Source organism: Leptonychotes weddellii, chromosome 13, assembly GCF_054177405.1.
Source record: "Leptonychotes weddellii isolate Sample4059 chromosome 13, ASM5417740v2, whole genome shotgun sequence".
In the NCBI taxonomy this organism is placed as follows: domain Eukaryota; kingdom Metazoa; phylum Chordata; class Mammalia; order Carnivora; family Phocidae; genus Leptonychotes; species Leptonychotes weddellii.
The window spans coordinates 55,470,248-55,489,877 of NC_138381.1; the positions used below are offsets into that span (position 1 = coordinate 55,470,248).

General features: G+C 43.3%; 1 protein-coding gene across 4 annotated transcripts in view; it reads right to left on the reverse strand.

The window, feature by feature from the left end:
* Positions 1-19,630, reverse strand: part of GNAL (G protein subunit alpha L) — a 147,434-nt gene that overhangs the window by 47,078 nt on the left and 80,726 nt on the right. For all 4 annotated transcript variants that reach the window (XM_081802586.1, XM_081802588.1, XM_081802587.1 and 1 more), the window contains one exon: positions 2,280-2,377. In XM_081802586.1, coding sequence (XP_081658712.1) covers positions 2,280-2,377 — 98 coding nt within the window. The remainder of the gene's footprint in view (positions 1-2,279; positions 2,378-19,630) is intronic.

The following is a 19,630-nucleotide window of genomic DNA, read 5'->3' on the forward strand; positions in this document are numbered from 1 at the left end:
CCCCCCCCCCCCCCCCCCCCGCTGTGGCTTTTAAACAACCTAGATGACATGTTCGAGAAAGAGCTAGTGAGAGCCCGAGGAAAGATAAGGGCCCTTCGGGGAGTGGTGTGCCTCCTGAGACCCTCCCAGGGTGCATCTGAGCTCCACTGGGAACCTTGCCCCACCACCTCCAAACCTAACCGAGCCTGGCTCTTGTGGAAGCAAATGTACATACCAAATGACAGGAGAGTAACCACAGCAGTGCATCCACAAATGTCAACTAAAGGGCACGCCGATTTAAAAAGGGAATATTGATTTAAGGTAAGTCTTGAAGGACTGGTGAAGCATGGCAGGAGATGAGAAATTTTAAATACTTTTCTAATTCACAGAAATTTTTAATTAGTAAATAGTTTCTTCAGCATACACAGTGGAGGGCCATTAATGCTTTTGGTGCTCATTTCAGCATGTATGCAGCAGGTGGGGGCTGCATCGCCATTTCACTACCCCTGCCGCACCCAGAGCGATTCCTAGACACACGTGCCGCCCACCAAATGCACATGGACTGGGGGGAGGATGAGCCAGCTCTTGGTCACCATAAGAAGGAGGTTAAGCGAATCTTAACATCATCACTCCTCCCCCATCTCAACCCCGAGATCCTCCCCTCTCCTCTGAAGGACTCCCTCTCTGCCTACTTCTTGGATATGGTTTTAGGCTCCTCCTCCTGAAACCAGCCTCTGGGGATTGAATTTCCTTGTCCAGGACCCTGTCCTCTATATATTCTGCTGGTCTCGATTCTGAGCTCCAGGCTCTACAACCAGCTGTCTGCTTCATCTCTCCCCTTGGGAGTCCCCTCAGGTATCTCCAACCTAACTTCTCCAAACCGGGGCTTGAAATTGTCCCCCGTCCTCCCATACACAACATCTTCCAGGTTCCTCCCTCTCAATAAATGGCACCGTGACCTTCCCTGTTGTCCTCCTTGATCCCCACTTTCTTCTGCCCCCGGCATTCTGATTCACCACCTCGTTCTGCCCCTTTGGGTCCCAGGGCTCACCTCCATGGCTGCACCTGACCCGAGCCATCCTGCTCGGGTCCTTGTTCCCTTCTTCTAATACTCCACAAAGCAGCCACAGTGACCCCAACAATCTCACTCATGGAACCGATGGTCACTCACTGCATTTGGAAGAAATCCAAGGTCCTTGGCAGGACCTTTGGCAATTGGGAGGGTCTGGCCTCACTGACCTCTCTCATGTGTTTGAGAGTTGGCCACTCTTCCCTTACCCATCTGTCCCCAGGCTGGCTTCCTGTCACTGCCTGGGACACGCACAGGACCCTGTCCTCGGGACCTTATCATTGGCTTCTCTCGGTGCCTGTCACGAGGGGATGGTGCCTAAACTCTGGGTGAGGAGGGGCTGGGGAGGCCGCACAGCTACCCTGTCCTTGAAATCAGTATTCACAGTGTAGCTCCAGCAGGGGGTTCCAACTACTGTGAATTCCCAGATTGTATGCTTATGGAATCTCTTCCACAGGTATGAATTTTTAGAGTTTACAGACCTAAAATGTAAAAGCGCTCATTTCTTGCTGTCCCAAGTGTTATATAAAACAACTTTAAATACAGTTTTTGTTATCAAAATAGCAAACATATCTAGAAGTTCTTGATTAACATTCTTCTTGGGCCCACTATTGTCTAATGGTTATAGAATGAATCTAAAATAGCAAAAGAAAATAGGAAAATGAGCATTTCAGGGAAAAACAATGAGCCAGCCTAGGCACCAGAGTCCTTTCCTTATTTCATATTTCTCATTGCATTTTTTCATCAAGGCTTTACTTATTCTATTAATTACCATCCACTTTCAAGGTTCTAGTCTACTTCTAACATGTATAGGATGATCGCTTATTTAAGTAAGAGCTTGGGTTCAATTGCAGATGTGGATATTATTTTAAAATTTAATTTGGGGGCCCTGTTCCAAAGTGAAAATATAATAACGAATATCTAAGTACATTCTAATTTACAGATATGCCTGTAATTTTATAGAAAGCAAAAAGAGGAACAGAACTGAAAACAAGGGTCTGGGTAAAATGAATACACCTGCTTCTGGTTCTTCCTTGAAACACTGATTCCCGTTGGAGTTTCAGTTTTCCATCTGCCAAACCCGTGCCCTTTTAAAAGTTGATTTCTGCAGTAAGATGTTAATGCTTTGCTCCTTGCACTCAAGAGACTTCAGTGACCTTGGGAGGGCAGCATAACCGAGGGCGAAAGGGTAGCTTCAGAGAGGCCTGGCCATGCTCAGAAGCTGACTTACTATTGTGCGCAGTCAATCAGCTGGTACTCGTTGGACCTCTCAAAGCACGCCTTCACGCCTTCATCATCCCAGAGCTTCTTCACATGATCGAAGAATTCCTAACATTTGAAAAAGTTCGAAATAAGAAAGCACAAGTGTTACAATCTCTTGAAAAGTTAAAAGTAAAAAGAAACTGCCAAAAATTTTTTTGCAGGTAGCGCATGAATTATTCTCCTTGTAGGAATCGACTTCACACACAGGAAAACTCACAGGACTCGAGAGCGACCTGATAAGAAATGGATGCATCTGTGTTATCGTCGCTCGATTCAACCTGTCAAACATTCTTGTCCTTCCAGAAAGTTCCCCCAAATGAAAATTATGAGTCAAAAGTAATTTTGTGGCATTCATCAGCTGTATATACAACAGCTATTTTAACAAAAATTTTAAAGTTCTTCGTACTCAGTCACCTGCCTAGTGGTACTTGTCACTTCATCAGCGAAAAGTGTGCCTATTCCAATGGTAAGTTCTGTTTTAGCTGCTGTCTTTTAAAGTTTCCGTGAGCCATGATTATGAATAGCCATGATTGAGCAGATGGGTTAAATTCGGCCCAGAAGCATTAGGTACATCAGAAGTAAACCTTGAAAATTTCACCCTTTGGGGATACTAAGTCGCTGTTTTCTGGCATTTTCTAACACTATGAGTTACATGTGAACTGTGATTTTTGGTTCCCTCAAGCCCATGTGGGCGCAGAGCTTAATTTCATCCATTATGGCAAGCAGCACCCTCCGAACCAAGAACTCTCCTTCTCTCAAAGTAAGAGGTGGCTTTATGAATTCATATTTCCAAAATTACCCAAATTAAATTAACAGTGGTATGGAAGCAAATGACAACACATCAGCTGCTAAATATAAAAGAAGTTACGTAAATTTTCACAAACCCGTTCATTAGAATATTTATATCCCTTCCCACATTAGTCATCTGCCCTCGCAGCAGCCCCAGGAAGCACCCATTCCCATCTCTGATCTGCACCAAAGGGTCTGGGGCTTCTGACACCTCATGTCCATAGATTTTTTGGAGAAAAAAAAATAAAGGGCTGATTCTTTTCTTGAAGATTCACAAGTCCATACAAGGGTGGACCTGAGTACTGAGGGGGCCCTCTTTGAAAAAAAGAAACATAAAATCACAAGTACACAATTAGGTACAAAACCTTAGAAGGGGCAGGAGGGGTGAGGGGCCATGAGGCTCTGACATCCTAGGATCAGGGATAATCTTTAAAGGTCTGCCACGTCTCTATACCTATCGTGTGTCTGGCTGCTCATTGTCATCAACAAATCCAAACTACCCACAGGTGACAACGAAGGGGAAATCTCCATATGAAGGAGAGGAGCTGAACCTCTCAGTTTTTGTCTCCCTAGATTTATGGCTCCTTCTGGAATCTCCCACTACTGCTCTTGACACTCCAGTGAGGGAGTTTTTATAGGCTTCCTCAAAAATTTTTTTCTTCTAAGAGCCATATGAAGACAGACAGACAGACACACACACACACACACACACACACCCAAACGAAAAATACTCTACTTTCTATTGTCGAGATGGTCTTGAAAGACAATGTTAACCTCTGTGTCATGGTCATATTTGGAATCGAGCCCCATCTCTCTCCTCTCCTGCAAATCCCCAGTGTAGTAGTTTCTTGAATAAAGTTCCTTACTGTCTTTATCAGGTGTCTGAATCATTTTTTTCTTCAGCAGGCTGAGCTGAAGCCTCTGAGACAGAATTATAGAGGAGTGCTTGAATCAAGAACCAAGATGCATGATTTCTGGGGTCCGTGTTGAAAGCAGTAGTAAAACAGGAATTGTGGGCACTGTGTTTTTAAAGCAGATGCTTTGGACGACACCAAAGGAACATAAAAGCAGCAACAATCTCTGCTTCGGCTTTGTGGTTGGTGAACAAAGACATTGGACTAGAATATAGCTAGGTCTCCAGGATTCTCCATGTTTACTTTTTAAGGGGTTCTAACAACCTCATGGAAAATTTCAGCGCTGCTACTGCCGTTGCTTCTGCCTTTTATTAGAGAAAAATGCAAACTTACAAAAGCAGAGAGAATTCCCCAGGCACTCATTACTCAGCCTCTGTGTTTACCAACACATGGCCAATTCTCTCTCTCTCTTTTTTAATAACTCATGCCTTTCCCCACATTTGTTATTTTGCAGCTAATCTCTTATGCCATATAATTTTATTTCAACATTACTTCTGAAAGATAAAGGCTCTTAAAAGTCATAGCCAAAACACCACTATCTCAACTAAAAATATAACAACAAATAAGTCAGCCAATGCAGCCTCTCTAGCTGTACTTAACCGGTTGTCCAGAGCCAGGCTAGAATTCTCATGCATTCGTGAAACCAGCTGGGAAATAAACCTGAGGAGTAATTTTGGTATGCCTCTATTAGCAGCTAAGATGAATAATATCAAATAAAACTAATTTCAGTGTTGTGTGTGTGTGTGTGTGACTGAAAATAAAAAAAAGATGATTCACAGAGAAATGTAACCTGCTTTTGACAACTGAGAATATGTAGAAATTGAGAGTATAAAAAGAAAATCACTGATATTTAACTTTTTCGGTATTACTGAATGAGAATCGCCTTGTGATCTTCATGTATTTAGCAACTGAAATATGCAAACATTTGTTACTCTTATTTAAAGGGCCTTGACACGCTATGAATTGTGTAAGAGTGATCAATCACAGACCTGTACCCCTGAAACAAATGATACGTTATATATATATATATAACATATAAAAAAAACCCAGGTATACTATATATACCTTTATTAAAAAAATAAAGGGCTTTGACATAACATAACCTACAAGCTTACCGAGTCACTGAGTTGTATAGCTGAAACTAATGTCATATTGTGTTCAGCTCTACTCAAATTAAAAAAAAAAAACAAAAAACCCAAGGGAGTTTGAGTTGTGTTATAGAAAGTAAAAATGATAATGATACCAAATTTAAACTTACTTTTAAAAAAGGCGAGGCTTTAACATTTTCACAGCATCATTCTGATTTTTCAATCAAAATTTAAATTAAAATACAAAAATGCAAATATCTAACTCCTCCATTTCATGTTACAGCATTTTCCTTCTGGTACTGCAGTCTACATTTCCCTTTCCACCCGAAGTACAAAGCTAACCTGGGATTCTCAGATGAGTAACAAGTTTTTTCTTTTTCTTTTAAATTCCTCATAACTGCTCTGAAATGGAAATCATATGACAATAGGAAATGTTAAGAATGTAAATTCTTGCATGAGATCCCTGCTGATGGAACTTTTTGGTTACACTAACAGCCGGGATCTATTTTTCATTTTTGAAATAAGAACCCAAAGGGTATTTCTTGTCTCTGGAAGGGAATGCTGTGAGGTGGTTTGGAGTCAACGCTCTGGCTACGCACGCAGGTCTTGGGAAGAACTGCTTTCACACGCAGTGCGGGTGGAAACTGTCACTAGGTTGAGTGTAAAAACATTCTTCCTCATGCTCATTGCCCGATATTTCTTCTAAGGTGACTTATGGAAAATATCTCGAATTTTAGTATCAGGAGTACTTTTTTTTTGCATTTCTGAAGCAAACGCTTTTATATTTTACTGTTAATGTTTAATCTTCAGAGCCCTGTGGCTCTTCTACGTTTTCATTTACGTCACTGAGTTGACTGCAGGAAAGCTTGGAAGTCCCGTTTTGGGGTCAGTCCTCATGTGTGTGTAGGGCTTGGCCTTACACTCTGGATGCTAACTTCACTTCTGGCCCCACATAACTTATCTCCTGTTCCTAATTCTGTTCTCCTGCATTTTCAGTTATTACCTTGTATTTTATAACGTTGTGAGCAGCACTAAATCCTTCCAGGAACAAGCCGAAGTATAAATAAATGTTTGATGGAACTTTTTATGAGAACATAGTGGATAACGTCCACCACCACAATCAAATAGACCTTAGAAACAGGCAGCTTCAGGTCAGAAGCCATTTATTTACATGGAATTTTCTAAAGCTCAAGTTTAGGTCTGATTCATTTAAAATACATGCACTCAATTTTATCCCTCGGATAACAGAATGATCGAACAGGATTTGTCACTTGTTTTTTCAAATATCTGGTGGATATCAAGTCTGTGTGGGATCTATCATGCCTGCTGACACTGTGATTTTGTTATTCATAATCTCTGTCCATCCTCAAATCTAATTTAATACAGTATGTCTAAAATTCTATTTAGAAACAACTTTCAGAAACTGTTTAAAAAAAGAAACCCAAACATTAAAGTCATTAGCAGTCCCCTCGCCCATGTCTTTCCTCTGACCACCCTGGGCAACCCTCTTAGCAAGTAACTCATATAAAAAGAGGTCACCGCCTACCATTTACTGAGCACCTCGTATGTTCCAGGCAATGTTCTAAGGGCCTTATGTACAAGGTCCCATCTGAGACAACCCTGCCTTGTAGGCGATTCAATTCCCATTTGACAGATGACAGAACAAGTATGATTAAGGATACTTTATCCTTGCTCAAGCTCTCCTGGAAGGAAGTGGTCAAACTCTGAGGCCAGCTACCTTCCTCTTCCTCTCTCTTCCTGCTCCCTGCACCCGGGAGACCAGGGAGGACAAAGGCAAATTTATAATATACCCCACACTTGCCTACTTTTTTCCCTTTAGGACAGCCTACTTTAACTATTCTTAGAATCATTTTTAACAGCTTTTGAGGTATACTATATATACCATAAAATTCACCCATTTCTTCATTCAATCAGGCCACCACCGACACAAGCAAGTTTTAGAACACTTCATCATCTCCTTACCCAATTCTTTGGAGCCAAGCCCGGCCCCCAGCCCTGGTCTCAGACACAGTTAATCTTACTTCTGTCCCTACAGTTTTGCCTTTTCCAAGAAATTTCATATAAATGAAATCACCTTGTCTTTCGTGTCTGTCTTCTTTGATTTAGCATGGAATTTTTGAGTCATCCATTTTGTTATGTAAATGAGCAGTTTGTTCTTCTTAAAAAATTGCTGAGTTCTACTCTGCTGTGTGAATATACCCTGTTTTGTTTATTCATTCAGCAGCGGATGGACATTTGGGTTATTTTCAGTTCTTGACTGTCGTGAATAGTGCTGTTTGGAATATCTGTGTACCTGACTGGGTTGATTTTACCCAGGAGAGGAATTGCTGGATTATATGGGATGTGTTTAACTTTAAAAAACTGCTACACTGTTGGGGCGCCTAGGTGGCTCAGTCCTTAATAGTCTGCCTTCGGCTCGGGTCATGATCCCAGCGTCCTGGGATTGAGCCCCACATCGGGCTCCCTGCTCTGCGGGAAGCCTGCTTCTCCCTCTCCCACTCCCCCTGCTTGTGTTCCTTTTCTCATTGTGTCTCTCTCTGTCAAGTAAATAAATACAATCTTAAAAAAAAAACAAAAACAAAAAACTGCTACACTGTTTTTCAAAGTGGCTATTCCCTTACACATTGTCAAGCGATCCGTGTCTAAGAATTCTAGTTACACCACATCCTCAATAGCTGGTTTTGTCCAGTCTTTTTAATTTGAATTACTCTGGTGGGTATGTAGTGGCATCTAATTATGGTTTCAGTTTGCATTTCCCTAACGACAATGAGTTTGAACATCTTTTCATGTGATCATTGGCTACTTGCATATCTTCTTAAGTGTCTGCCCAAATATTTTGCCCATTTATTTATTTATTTTTAAAGATTTTATTTATTTATTTAACAGAGAGACACACACAGCGAGAGAGGGAACACAAGCAGGGGGAGTGGAAGAGGGAGAAGCAGGCTTCCCGCTGAGCAGGGAACCCGATGCGGGGCTCGATCCCAGGACCCTGGGATCATGACCTGAGCTGAAGGCAGACGCTTAACCATCTGAGCCACCCAGGCGCCCCTATTTTGCCCATTTAAAAAAAATTGGGTTGTATGTCTTCTTACTATTGAATTTTATTTCTCTTACAAGAATAAGACATTTGAAAAAATTGTCTGGGTTTAAGTCCTTTGTCAGCTACAGGTTTTGCAAATATTTCCTCCCAAACTGCAGCTTGCATTTTAATTTTCTTGAGCATCTTTTGATGAACAAAGTTTTAAATTTTGCCGATGTCCAATTAATCAAATTTATCCATTTAGCATTATGCTTTTTTTGTGTTCTAAGAAATCTTTGCCTAACCCAAAGTAAAAAAAAAAATATTTCCCCCAAGTTTTCTTCTGAAAGTTTTACATTTATAGTTCTTACATTTAGGTCTATGATGATTTATCTGAGTTCATTTTTGAGTATGGTGTGAGGAATAGGTCAAGTTTCACTTTTTTTCCATACGGGTAACCAGCTTCCCCAGTGTATTTATTGCAGACTACCATTCCCCACTGAATTACCTTGGTACCTTTGTTGAAATAGACCATATACATGTGGGTCTATTCCTGGACACTGAGTTCTGTTTCATTGACCTGTATGTCTATTCTTCTGCCAACAACACACTGTCTTGATTTCTGTGGCCTCGTAGTAAGTCTTAAAATTAGTAGTGTTAAGTCTTCCAACTTTGCTCCTCTTTTTCAATGTCATTTTGGCTGTTCTAGGTCTTTTGAATTTCCACATACGTTTTAGAATTGGGGCGCCTGGGTGGCTCAGTCGGTTGAGCGTCTGCCTTCAGCTCGGGTCATGATCCCGGGGTCCTGGGATCGAGCCCCACGTCGGGGCTTTCCCTGCTCAGTGGAGAGCCTGCTTCTCCCTCTCCGTCTGCCTACCGCTCTGCCTACTTGTGCTCTCTATCTCTCTGTCAAATAAATAAATAAAATCTTTTAAAAAAATAGAATTAGCTTGTCGATTTCTATGAGAAAGCCTGTTGATCTGAGATTGCACTGAATTTATAGCTCACTGAAGGGAGAAGTGCCACCTTAACAATAATGAGCGTTCTAATCCATGAACATGATGTATTTATTTCTTTATATCTTATTTAAATCCTCTCAATAATACTTTGTAGTTTACTGTGTATAGACCTTTCATATCATTTGTTAAATTTTTTCCTCTGTAGATTTCTTGGATGTTATTTATTTTTTTTTTAAAGATTTTCTTTATTTATTTGAGAGACAGTGAAAGCAAGAGAGATCACAGAGGGAGAAGCAGACTCGCCGCTAAGCGGAGAGCCTGATGCGGGGCTTGATCCCAGGACCTGAGATCGTGACCTGAGCTGAAGGCAGACGGCTAACCGACTGAGCCACCCAGGAGCCCCTTGGATGTCATTTTAAATGTACAGGTTTTTGAAGTTTCACTTTTGGATTTTTGTCATTGCTAGTACATAGAAACACCATTGGTGTCTGTATTTGAGCTTGTGCCCTGTGACCTTGTTAATTTCACTTGTTAGTTCTAGAAGCTTTAAAGTGCAGCTGGGACAGAAATGGTTACCTGCATAGCTCTGGCCTCTCCCTCTTTCTCTTCTTAAACCATGGCCCATACGGCCTGGGGCAGAATCAGAATTCTCTGTGGTTTCAAGTACAGGGCTCTGAGCCAAAGGGACTTCACTGCCCACGGTGGCCAACTTTCATGGCTTTTGTTGCTTTTAAACACTTTTTTTTTCTTCAAAAAAAGCTATACTAAGATTTGTCTAGCGATTCTATCTTTTATTTCCAAATTATAATGTTACAAAACAACCGTGGTATGTATAAAGTTTTAGTTACTCAGATCCATGAACCATAACAGAGAATTAAATAAATCGATCTTATAGTGATGAGAACATAATTTTCCTCAAGTAGTTTTCTTCCACAAACTTAATTTTTTAGCTTTTGATTTCTCCTTCACAATACTCCCACTCTTATGCCTAAGAATCTCTCTGTAAAATCTTCATTCTCTGAGAAAATTGTGCACTTGGAGAATGCCTAAGAGACCCACCAGAGAAACTTATTTGTGTGGGAACAGAAATAAAATAATTAGGTATTTTCATTAGGGGTAAGAGACTCAAAGAATCACGACTTCAGTCCTTGCTTCCAGACAATTCTCTATCAAGTTTTCTGACAAAAGTTCTCCTTGGAACATCAGGCATGAATTACATAACACTTTAAAGTATTATTCTTGGTCTTCTTAGTCACTCTGAATCCTTTGTGCTGAGAGGCAAAATGAAGTGAGGAACCCTCCTTTTGGGGAAGAAAGTTAGATTTAAAGGAAATGTCTTTAAAAGTGCATTTGCTATATTCCTACTGGTAACAATTATAGAATTAGATACACATTTCTTTGGGAAAATTCTAGCGTAAAACATACTAAATTTTAGTGTAAAACATCTGTCTAAGGAGAGATCATAAGATATTTATGGTTTGAGCATGGATTTTTGTATTTGAGTGCCTGGGTTCAAATCCTGACTGAGACTCAGTTTCCTCCTCTGCTCCACAGGGATATACCGGTTCTCCTGGGCAGAGGTTGGCCGGGCCAGATCAGTATCTGGCAAACAGGTGGAGGCAGGTGGCTGAGGAGGTGCACGTACGTGTGAGGGGGGAGGGCAGGAAGGACATGAAGAAAGGATGGCTGCACTGACAAGACCAGAAGCGGAATGGGGTGACGTGAGGGGGGCAAATTCGGACTCAGGACAGTCAAGAAGTCAAGGGTGTGATGACCAACAGTGTGAAGTGCTGACGAGCGGTGAGGGTCAGGGAGAGTCCTTTGGCTTTGGACACAGGATGGCACCCAGAACGCAGTGCTGTAGTTTTGGTAAAAATGTGGCAAGACCTGCCAGATTCCAACAGCCAAGAGAGAAACACATGGCGAGGACACAGAAGTCAAGTGTAGGCTCGAGAACTGAGTTCTAGAAACATCTACAGAACACTGGGTGCTGGGTGTGGGGAAGAACGGCAGGAGAGGGATGAGCTCCGATCACCAGCACAAGGCAGGTTACGGTGTAGCTGTGCAAAGAACCAACAACGTGGGCAGTGCTTAACTTCCAACCGAGTGCTTCTGATTCCCGGATTTGCCCTAGGCTTTCAGACCCTGCAGGAAAGGCCCCCCGCGAATGTGGCTTGTCCAGATTTATGCACTTACCTCCCAGAGCCTTCTCTGGGAGGTAACAAACAGCCGGGGAGGGACTGAAGCTGGCTGAGTAAAACTGTGGCAGGTTACTAGAAGGAAGGGAAGAAAAGGGCGCAGAATACTTCCAGAATAACGTGTGCTACGACTTGGAAAATCTGCCTTAACGGCTGGGTGCCGTGAACTGAGCCTCTGCACAGGGAGAGGGGGGCCAGTGACCTCACGGGACCAACAGCTCTGCTCTGCAAGAGGTGCAGCCAGGAGCCATGATGTGGGGCAGCTACCTGTGTACCCACACCCTAAAATTAGCTGACGGTGCCCTCAGTGGGAAAGAACAGAATCACACGGAATTTTGTTCGATGAAACGTGGGGCCCTGCAGCTCTGCGGCACCAAACCGGTGAGAGCCTTCTCTGGGAGGTAACAAACAGCTTCCAGAAAATTCGACACCTCGCACTGCATCAGAGGCATTGGGTGACTGAAATCTCTATGTAGATATAAAAGAAGAGCATTTCAAAGGCAACCGCTCGCTGAGCCCCTTGGCAATGCTGAAGCAGCTGCAACTCAGACAACAGACAACTGACATAAAAGGGAAAGAAAACTGTTCCAAACGCCAAACACCTCACAATTCTATCCTTGCGCGCTTGTGCAAGAGAGTCTTGCAGATTTCTTCCAGTTCAGGGACTCTCTGATTTCAAGTTGTATATTTTCCCTCTTCCTTTTTATTTTGTATGCAACAGTTTTATTGAGATATAGTTCATATACCATACAATTCAACCATTTAAAGTTGTATAATTCAATGGTTCACAATTCAAAAAGTTGTGCAACCACGTCCACAATTGCTTCTGAACATGACCCCTCCAAAGAAGCCCCATACTGTCAGCAGTCACCCCCCACTTCCCCCCCTCAGCCTCTGGCAACCACCAATCTACTTTCCATCTCCTTGGATTTGCCTATTCTGGACATTTCATATACGTGGAATTGTATAAGACGTGACCTTTGTGTCTGGCTTCTTTCACTCAGCATCATGTTTTCAGGTTCATTCATGTTATAGCACGAATCAGTGCTTCATTCCTTTCTATTGCCAAATAATATTCCATTGTGTGATGGATCACATTTTGTGTGTCCGTTCACCATCCGATGGATATTTGGGTTGTTTGCGCTCTTTGGCTCTGGTGAATAACGCTGCCACGAACATCCGTGTACGAGTTTTTGTGTGGATGCATGTTTTGAATTCTCTTGGGCACCTACCTAGGAATGGGCCTCCTTTCTCTCCCAAGGGAAATAGCTGGAACTGTTCATAAGAGTTACTAGTTGGATTTCTGATTCTACACGTTTGTTTTCTTCATCTCAGCGTTTCATAACCTGAAGAAACACTCAGTTATGTGTCCTCACTGAGGCAGACGGTGCGGCAGATACTACAAAATGGTCAGTCTCGTCCAGCTTTTGAATGTAGTTCAGGTTTAAATTTGAACACAGACAGACCTGGCATTCTTGAATTCCTGACAATTGCAAAACAAGAGGGAAGTCTCAAAGATGAGCTGAGGGCCCAGCTCTTTCTGCGGGACCGGAACCCACCCATCTGCTCTTCTGCTCCTGCGGCTGGCAGGCCCCTCCTGAGCTCCTGTGGGGCCATGTTGTGTGGAAACGGGAGGCACAGGGAAGAGGCAGAGCCAGGTCTTTTCCTGTGGAGCTGACAGGGACCAAGTGAGTGTCTGGAAGGAGAGGTGTCTGGGGCAGAGGGGGTGATTATTCCTTCCATACCCTCCACCCATGGACTCCCGCAAAACAACAGGTATCGTTCATTCATTGACTCAGCAGATGTTACTGAGGGCCTGGGATGGGTAAGACTTGTGAGGGGCAAGAAGAACAAAGTTAAAAAAAAAAGAAAAACAAAGGGCCTGGTGGGCAAGAAAGGGGGGTTTCTTGTGTGGGTGATGATTAGGCCCCTGACCTGCCGGTTGTTGCATTCAGTGGTCTGTTCTCAGTCTGGTCCTCTCTGGCCTGTCCTAAGCAGCCTCTACCACAGCTGACCACTGCCTCCGTACTCCAGGCTTCCTGACTTTCCTTCTATCCCATGGGCACTCTTGCTCGGTGCTCTTTGCTTGGTCCTTCTCCCTCCGCAGCCTCCAAACACTCATGGGTCCTCCTGGGTCTCCTTCTCTGTCTAAGCTCACTTACTTGGCCATTTCTTCCATCTTGTGGCTTCCATCCCTTGAATGTTCTAGTGACTCTCATATTGACATCTCCAGCTCTGGTTTCTGTACCACTGCCTGCCTGACATCAACACTTGAATTCTAACAGGCAACTGCAACTCAGGGAAGTCCAGAATGGGAGGCCTGATTTTCTCCCTAAAACGCGTTCTGCTTGAAGTCTTTCCCAGTTGATGGCAATGCCATGATTCACTTGCTCAGTCCAAAACCCCTGGGGTCATCCTTGACCCCTCTCTCTCACACCTGACATGGATCCTTAAGGAAATCCCCTTGGCTGTACTTCCAGAACACACCCAGATTCTGATCACACCTCAGACCTGCACCGCTGCATTCCTGGTGGAAGGTGTCATCCAGGACTGGGAGGTATTGTCACAGAATCCCACCTGGCCTGTGTCCACCCTTTCCTGCCACAGTCTAGTCAACTCTGGAGCCATGGATTATTTGAGAACATAAGTCAGATCACAGTACAATTGGGTTCAAAACAATCCCATGCTAAGAACCCAGTGTCCGCAGATGGATGAACAGATGAACAAAATGTGGTAGAGACAGAACAATGGAATTATTCAGTCTTAAAAAGGAAGGAGATTCTGGAGTATGCTACAACATGGATGAACTCTGAGGCTACAATGCTCAGTGAAACAAGCCAGACACAAAAGGACGAATACTGTATGATTCCACCTACATGAAGCACCCGGAGTAGTCAGATTCATAGAGAAGAAAGTAGAATAATGGTTGCCAGTGGGTGGGGTGAGGGGAATGAGGAGTTAGTGTTTAATGGGGACAGAGTTTCAGTTTGGGAAGATGAGAAAGTTCTGGTATGGATGGCGGTGATGGTTGTACAACAATGTGGATGTACTTAATGCAACAGAAACGTACACTTAAAAATGGTTAAGGCGGTAAATTTTATGTTTTGTATATTTTACCACAATTAAGAAAAAGACTGTATTAAGAAAACCGAACCAAACCCATTCAGTGCTTCCCATCTCAGAGTAAAATCCAAAGTCCCCACATTACCTGACCGCCCCCCTTCCCTTTCTGACCTCTTGCCTGGCTCACTCTTCTCTGGACACAGGCCTGGCTGTTCCTGGGGGAGGCCCAGTACTCCGCTGCCCCCCGGGGAACTGTGCATGCTCTTCTCGCTGGCTGGACCCTCTTTAGGCCTCTGCTCAAATGCCCACATTGTCCTAACAACCCTATATAAAACAGCAACTCTAACGGCCACCCTGCAGTCTCTGGCCTGCTTTGTTCTCCTTTCTCCTCCCCCCAGCCATCAATACACTGTGAGCTTACCTATTTAGTGGCTGTGATCTTGTCTGCCTCACTAGAATGTCGGCTCCATGAATGTAAGCTCTTTTGTCTACTGCTGTATCCACAGCACCTAGAATCGTGCCTGCCAGATACACATTCAATGGCTATTTTTGGAATCTATGAATGGATAGGAGGTCACTGGGGGTTTGGATCAAGAGAACCCCAGCGCTCTCCTTTACGAATGTGAATCCAGGGATGACAGGAATGTGGATCACAGTGATAAGCCACTGTATAGAGCAAGACTGGAATGAACTTGCCAAGGGAGAGAGGAAGCGAGAAAGCAGGGAAGGATGACAAGGATGGGACCTCAGAAATTCCCTAGATTTGGAGGATTAGAGGGCTGGAGGAAGAGGAGAGCCAGGAGAATGAAAACCAAGATGTACTTGGGGGGCAGGGCCGCTAGCAAAGGTGGAATTCAACCGGATTACCAAGGTAAAAATAAAAAACCACGTGTAACAAGGTGGTAGACAGATGGCTTCCTTTGAATTAGTTGCGTTATTCCAATAAGAACTGAAAACAATTTCCAAAGAACCCCACAAACAGAACGGTTCTAGTTCTTAATCTCTCGGTGAATCTTTTAGAACCAAATGAAATGAGTAAGCAGCAATGGGATTTCAGGGGGAAGTCCAAACGAAGGATGATGTTTATTTTATCAGTTTTTTCCTAACTTGACTCTAAATATCAACAAAATGATATTTTCTCGGCAAATGGAATATCAAGAGGGAATAAATTAAGGCATCTGTCAGATTACAGGAAGAAGAAATATTTTTTCATAGCATTTTTATCCTAAATCTGCCTTTCTTCTGACCACAAGAAAAACGTCCCTCAACTTTCAGGGAAATAGGTAACAAAGTTCATATTTGAAAAAGCTTTGAAAAAATAAACACTGTATATGATGGTTAAGCATTGCACTGATCATTGTTCTAAGGACCAGCCTGGGATCACGTACCTGAGACTGTCTCCTTATTCCCCACCCACGGAGCACTGTCCTTGGAAGCACCTGGTACTTAAAGATGGTGTAGAAGAGCAGTTCCAATGTCTCTCCTTGGCTGTCTAGTGGACGTCTTAAACTCAACATGGTCAGAGTTAAACTCCTGATCCCCCCAAACCTGCCCTCACTACAGCCTTCATATGTGAGCGGATGGCAACTTTGTCTTTCCAGTTGCTCAGAGCAAGCGTGAAGTCATCTGGATGCTTCTCTTACCCTCCCCGACCACATGTAATCCATTAGCTCTACTTTCAAACTGTCTCTGGGGCTGAATATCTCACCACCTGCATGGTTCTAACCACCAATACCTCTCACTTAGATTATAGCCAGAGTCCCCCGTCGGGTCTCCCTGCTTCCACCCTACAGTGTCTTCTGAAACTGGAGTCAGGATGATGCTTTTACAGTAAAGGTCATCTCAGGTCACTCCTATGGGGCCCTACTCACTCAGAGTCCCCACAATAACTCTAAGACCCTGTTTCTTTGGTGCCCCTTTCTCCATGTGTCTCTCTGGTATCACGCCATCATCAGTCTCCTCCTGCTCCCTGTCCAGCCACACTGGCCCCCTGCTCTTCCCTGCACTGCAGGGGTCTCCCACCCTGGGGCAGGGCCTTAGCAATACTGCTACTCTGACTACCTGGATTGTCCTTCCCTGGTCTGTCCTTAACCTGCTTCTCAATGCAACCCTCGCCGACCATCCTCTCTAAAACCACACCGTCCTTGCTCCTCCGCTCCCATGCCCCTGAGCCTGCCCCAGTGGTTCTTGTTTCTGCAGTGCTTAGCACACCCTAAGATACTCTTTCATAAACTTATTTATTATGTCCTACTTATGCCCTGCATTCCCTGCTAGACCCATGAAGGCAAGGATCTTCATGGTTGTTCTCTGATGTCTATCAAGCACTTAAGACAGTCTTGAGTAAGAGCTCAATAAATATTTGGCTCATGAGCAAGTGGATAAATAAACTGTTCTGGGAAGTCCTCTTCTCTCATTCTGTCTTCTACTTGCTTTATTGTCAATGTTCACCTCCATACCAAAAGTTTATGCTAATTAAGAAAGCTGAAAATTCATATACATGATTTGTTAGTAACTTTGAATTGATGGGAACCCAGTTTGTGTCTAAAAGTTATTTTAAATTTTATTTATTTATTTGAGAGAGAGAGAGCACGAGCAGGGGGAGCAGCAGAGGGAGAGGGAGAAGCAGGCTCCCCGCTGAGCAGAGAGCCTGATGGGGGGCTTGATCCGAGGACCCCAGGATCATGCTCTGAGCTGAAGGCAGATGCTTACCCAACTGAGCCATTCAGGGACCACTGTAATTTGACGTTTAAAGGCATGTTTGTCCTGGTTCTCCCCCACGAATAATTTAAAAAGTAATTCTTCTGGAACTACTTCAGAGAGTTCTAGAGAACTCATGTAATTGATAGTGTGTGAAAGAGCTTCCTTTTCTCTGACTGACAGAGCTGAGCCTTCCACACGGGAGCCCCACCTCACCGCAACACACCCAGCAAGTCCAAGGCTGCCCAGCCCTTTCCTGGCCCGTGGCCGGCGGTATAATTCGGCAAGGTCAAGTTCTACCAAGGCAGTTGCCTTTCTCCTTCCATTAGCTTTTGCCAGGATTTATACCTCTCCTCTTATCAAACACTATTTCTACATGGCAGTAAATTGCCCCCTGCTACTTACACACCTCCCCCAGAATGTCCAGCAAGAACCCTTTATTCCATACTTGTAAAATGCCTAATTATGACCAGCAATGTTCACAGATAACAAACAATCAATGTGCACAGGTATTCCCTCCATTTATACTTCCATACAGCTGGTCACACAAGCCTCACATAATTCTTAAATACTGGGCCTCACTACCAGGGTTCATAGGACACTTGCTGTTTGTCATTTTATCCATCCATCCTTCCATCCACCATTTATTCATCTATCCATCCATCTACCCATCCACCCACCCATCTACCTATCAACTATTTTGTATGTTTTGTGTTTGAAATAAATATATGGAGGTAAGGGTATATACAAATATATAGTTGTTGTCATTTTTTAAAAAGATTTAATTAATTTATTTAGAGAGCACAAACGGGCGAGTGGGGGGGAGGGGCAGAGGGAGAGGGAGAGAGAATCCCAAGCAGACTCCCAGCTAACACGAGCCTGATGTGGGGCTCGATCTCATGACCCTGAGATCATGACCCAAGCCAAAATCAAAAAGTCAGACACTTAACAGACGGAGCCACCCAGACTGCCCTATAGTTGTCATTTTTAAGGCTGTTGGTCCACAGGGGGAAAATCTGAACGTGGGATATTAGATTCAACTTACAAAATAAAACAAATAATAATAATAATGCAGTAATAATGCACTTTGGTTTCACGGCCTATGAAGAGTAGAGAGAGATGGGTGAAAAGGAAAGGAAGGAGACAGAGGAAACAGACACATATTGGGGACAGAAAACATGAAATGAAGAGGAAGGGAAGATGGGAGAGAGGATGAGAGGCCAAGAGAAAGACTCAGGGGCACAGAGAGACAGGGGTTCACACACGCCTGGCAGCCAGAAGACAGTGGGACGTTTTGTAAGTGGTGTCATTTTCAGACGTTGCTACTAAAACGTTAAAGCTAGTGCTTAAAAAAAAAAGCCATAAGCAAAAGTAGTACTAACAGGGTGGGTCAGTCTTTAACAAACAGAAGGCTGTGGCTGGCATGGGCTGGATGGTGACCCGATTATATCACTGGGTTATTGTATAAAAGCAGTGAAACATCCTCACTGTAGAAAAGATAGAACATTTATGTTTAAGACAGGGCAATTAAAAGATGTTACAAGACATTTAAAAATGATGCTGTAACACCTGTCCTAAGAAAACAAGGGTACTCACAGCAAAGCGCTCAGAGCGCTCCTGGGCCAGAGAGAGAGCTCTCCCACAAGCAGTCTCAGAGCTAACGGTTGCCTCGTGCCTGGGGAAACAGGCTTGGGAGCTGAGGGCTCATTAGTTTGACGTGTAATTTCTAAAGATGTTGTTAGAAAGGGTATATTCATTTAAAATATGTTAAGCTACTGAAGTGCTTTGAGCTAATGATTTGGCATCCACATTTGATGCTAAACGTCCCATTTTATGATATAAACACTGTTAATTAATTCCATGAAGACGTTTGACAACAAATATATCACCATTATATTCAAAAGACATAATTCTGAATGTGACAAATGTCAGCAAATCATTGTATGTATGCATGTTGTAAATACAAACACAGTTCACACATCCTTGAGGAACTGAATCAGTGTTGGCCTTTTATTGTAAAGATGACAGAAGACTGGGAAAGACTTAAACACTACCTACTTTAAAGGCACAAAGAATGAAGAGAGTTAGCTACACAGGGGAAGGTCCAATCCATCCGATTCTGTGTTTTGCCATCCTGAAGCTGAACTTCCCTATAGCTGTGGAATGAGAAGCCTCCTGTCATCAACCCCACGGGTTCCACAGCATCTCTCGGGGTACGTAACAATAACCCAAGGGCAGGAGTATCACAAGCGTGTTGTACATGTCTGCTGCCAAAAACTGTACCTGCTCATTACGTATCTGTTATGGGAAAGTATCTGCTAGAGTATGTTTCTTGTAGAAAATCTAATTTACTCATGGAGGTTATAACGTTTACACCAGCACTGGGTGATTAGTTCGCTAACTGTTCTCTCTCCAACTCCACGTAATGACATTAGTTCATGGCTGGTCCAAAACCACTGGGACCTTTCTGTTTTGCTTTTTTCTGTGTGGGTGGGTTTGTAAAACATACATAGCAGATTCTGACCGATTTATTTCTAAACTCAACCGGAAGCTTATTTCTTTGATAAC